Below are 3,969 nucleotides of genomic sequence, written 5' to 3'. Positions count from 1 at the left end.
GAGAAATGAATAGTGAAAAAGGAAATCGTCGGATTGATTGTGAGTCGCGAACCATTAAGACGTGTACGAATTTTAATAAATAATTCTACAAACAAACTTTAGTTATTTTCGTCTTGCTATAATTATAATATAAATTATTTTATTCTACTAAGAACAAAAATAAATACGCACTTGGTTACCTTCTCCTCCATTTCGTTTTCGGATAAAGTATGTGTAAATGTAATGAGATCTTTGTGATTAATAGGATATGTATAGAAACGTTCGTCGATATATTTCACATGGAAATTCGAATATGTGGTTGATATGTAAATAAATGACTATAAAATAAATATCAGTATTTGTTTAACATCATTGTTTATTACTTTTTTATTAATTTATTTTAAACGAGTAAGTGCATAAAAATCAATGAGCTCTATATGTACTAGAGAGAGCTTTCCCTACGCTTACAGTTACATCTGACAGGGAGGTGGCTGACTTTGAAAAGTGACAGTTACGCGAGGTGAGGGACATCGATTTCACTTTAATATATAATATATAATATAATTATAATCAATCAATATATATATATATATATATATATATATATATATATATATGTATATATACATTGAAATGAGACAGATGTTCTTAACTCGTATTTTAAGTAATCATAACTGTAAGCATTTGTTTGGTGGTTGCTTACTGACATTTGGTAGTCCACTTTCGATGATTGGTAATCAAAGTTGTAAATAATAATATAAAAAAAAGACATACTTGCGTAAAGTTAACCCTTTTTTCGTAAAATATGACTTTCTATACAGCGTAAACATAACTGTGACTTTCACACAACCGCCTTCGCCTCTCTTTCTCTCTCTCTCTCTCCCCCTCCCCAATATGTATAGAGCTTATTGATAAAAATCAGAACTCTTTTCAATTATACTGTCAAACAAAAAATCTATTTCATGCAAGAATGAGAGTAGTTGTTTGCTGTAGTTTTTTAATTTGCTGAATATAACAGTACCATTTACCAAATTGCTCAATCTCGTCACAATTTTGAGAAATATACAATTATAATTCCAAAATCATTTTAGTTTCGAGCAATGTTATTATTATTAACATTTTAAATATTATTAGAAGAAAAATTACCTTTAAATTTGGCATACGTTTAGCAATATTCAAAATGATATCGGTAGAATTTACATTTATTATTGTAGGAACTTTGAATTTTTCTTGGAAGCGTACAATCGCTGCCACATGAAAAATTATTGATATCTGTAATTAATTTGGTGTTATAGAATAATATTTTAAATGTATAAAGAAGAAATAGAAGAATTGAATTATTTCTGTGACTATTTTAATGATAGTTATAAATTTATATAAAATATGTGTAACATATTACAAATACATATAATAATATAATACATATAATAAGATATAATTTGGGTTTCTTACCTTATTATGTATCAATATATCCTTGTCATTTTTCGATAGTCCTAAGTCTTCGATTTCAAGATCGCCCATAATTGGTACGATTTTTTTACGGAAATTGGGTTCTTCCACTCTTACTCGATCATAAAGCTACAAAGTACATACATAATTTTGTAGCAACAATTCACATTATGTTAGTATGTATAGAACCCATTGATAAAAATCAATAATCTTTTCCATTCTTACCAACAAAAAATAATTTTTTTCATGCACAAGAGTAACCATTTCCCTTAGATGTTACAGTTTTATTTATCAAATTATGTTAGTTCAATGTATTTTGAATACTCACTATACTGTTAAACATTTCGTCCAGTCGACTTTCGGGACTTTTATCTTTCTTCGAACGCATCAGTAAATATATCGCTTTAATGTCGGAGCAGCTCCGTAGCAGTTTTTCAATTAAAACCTTTCCGAGAAATCCGGTGCCCCCTACAAAATAAAATAGTAAAATAAAATTATATGCAGAGATAAAGTGTAAACGTAGCGATAACGTGAAAATCATAAACAATTAACTGGGAGAGTTTCACAGATCTCAACAAAATATTTTATATTTCTGATACCTATTTATGATTTATGTTCAAATACCACAGTTCTTTTTAAAATGAAAGAATCACAAGCAATTTAATTGTGAGATATAGGAGTTATATTTTGTGTTGTGCTGAAGTGTTAAATCACTCGAAATCTTCTAAAAAACCTTTTCTATCTTCTAGATTGTGAAATGTGCATTATAATAAATTTCGGGAGATTATTTTAAGATAAATTTGATTATAAATGGCTCATAAAAACTCTTAAATATTTATTTTTCTACTACATACTGCAAATGTTTTTTAAATTCTCCACAAAGTTCTATTCACTTTTCTGCTATCTAAATAATGATAAGACATGGTCACTAATAATTGTGTAATCAAAAGATAATATAAATAAAAACTAGTATTTCAGTTTTTACAAAATATTAATTTTATTAGGTGTTCAATGCTGGTAATGCATTTGCATTTAATTTATAGCCAATATTGGTTTTATTCGGAAAATATTGGCCCAATATATTCTTAATGCCATATAACTAATGTTTAAGCAATGTACTGCTAACGAATTATGTTACTAAAAATTTGATGTAATTGATTTTTATCTTTTTACACATATATGCACACACTTACACAAACTTTGAAAATTATTTCTTATTGCATTAAAATTATTGTTATTTTTATTACATTATAGCATAAATGTTTACAAAGTAATTTTATGTGCAATAAAATTTGATATACATTTTCGATATATAAAAGGTATATTTTGTAATAAATTGTATTTGCATAATAAAATATAAATACCTGTAATAAAGACTGACTGTCCGGCGTAAAAATTTTGTATTGAAGTATTACGTGTGTCAATTTTCATGTTTTGTTTACTACTCATAATATGTGACATTAACACAGGGATTAAGAAATAAGTATTATTTATTGATTGCCCAACTTCTCGCTTGCTTGATTTGATGTAATATCAAAGACTGAAAACCAAAGACACTGGGTTGTATATACGGGAAAGGTCACTCCACGTATTAGTTTTTTAAAAAATGTTTATTATTACTGAGACTTGTCTAATACACCAAAAATATATATACACGAATTTATATGATACGAGAGGACTCGGCCTCTGTGAGAGGACTCGGTTTTACGTTTTCTATGCGTACGCTTCGCTATCGAAAATCGTATCTGTACCTGTTTAGGCCCATCAGGACTGTCCCTTATATTATTATATAGGGAAACTCTTGGCGAGCATGAACCAATCCTGAATCATGCGAGACTCATGGGTTGGTCCTGCCGTTCCCTTTGTTTTTACAAAGACGCCGAACGCGACGTCGGACGCGACGTCGAGCGGTAAGGCTAGCGCCGAACTTGGCTATTTCCTTATTTATTCAAAACGATGCTTTCTTTATGGTCTGTTCGCCGTGTTTGCTTACCGCTTCGCTCGGCGACGCGGAATGCATAGAACTGCGTAGTGGATCCATTAACATATTCGCAACAACTATATACGCAACAGACGCTAAAGATTGAAAAACTTGTTTTATACATATATGTACACATCCGCTATATATAAGATGCCTAGCAATTGACGTCATTTTTTTTTATAAATTATCAGAAGAAGTGTATGTGCTTCTTACACGCTATTTATTTTTTAACACAAAAAATGTGTTGATAAAAGTTATCACCAAGGCTAGAAACGTTACTTTAAAAAAATAGCACGTCATTTTTTTAAAATAATTTATTATACTTATTTGTAAAAAATAAATCGCAAAATGTAACTCTTTACCGTCGTTACTCGTTATTGATTTTAAAAAGTAACGCATTACTTTAAAAGTTTAAAAGTAACAACTATATTTTTTTGTAATTCTAAAATAATATTTAATTAAAGGAGGATAAAAAAAGGCTAATTTTAGCGGCCTTCAAAGGTGTAAGTAAAATCAAGTGTTTTTTATCAATTTCGATCTCCTGAATACGATAGAACTAT

The 3,969-nt window shown here is 29.0% G+C and overlaps 1 protein-coding gene across 1 annotated transcript; it reads right to left on the bottom strand.

Moving 5' to 3' along the window:
• Positions 1-1,125: 1,125 nt before the first annotated feature.
• On the bottom strand, positions 1,126-3,406 carry LOC105462112 (putative fatty acyl-CoA reductase CG5065; the record flags this gene model as incomplete). The annotated part of the gene is made up of 5 exons (XM_011708645.1): positions 3,180-3,406; positions 2,793-2,968; positions 1,757-1,896; positions 1,432-1,557; positions 1,126-1,251 (listed from the first exon to the last, which is right to left on the bottom strand). Coding segments are annotated over exons 2-5 (489 nt in total), but the record flags the coding sequence as incomplete, so codon positions are not given.
• Between the last annotated feature and the right edge of the window lie 563 nt (positions 3,407-3,969).

Source organism: Wasmannia auropunctata, unplaced genomic scaffold (assembly GCF_000956235.1).
Source record: "Wasmannia auropunctata unplaced genomic scaffold, wasmannia.A_1.0 LD270675.1, whole genome shotgun sequence".
Classification (NCBI taxonomy): Eukaryota; Metazoa; Arthropoda; class Insecta; order Hymenoptera; family Formicidae; genus Wasmannia; species Wasmannia auropunctata.
The sequence above is the reverse complement of the archived record's forward strand: the minus strand, read 5'-3'. Positions and strand labels throughout refer to the sequence as shown.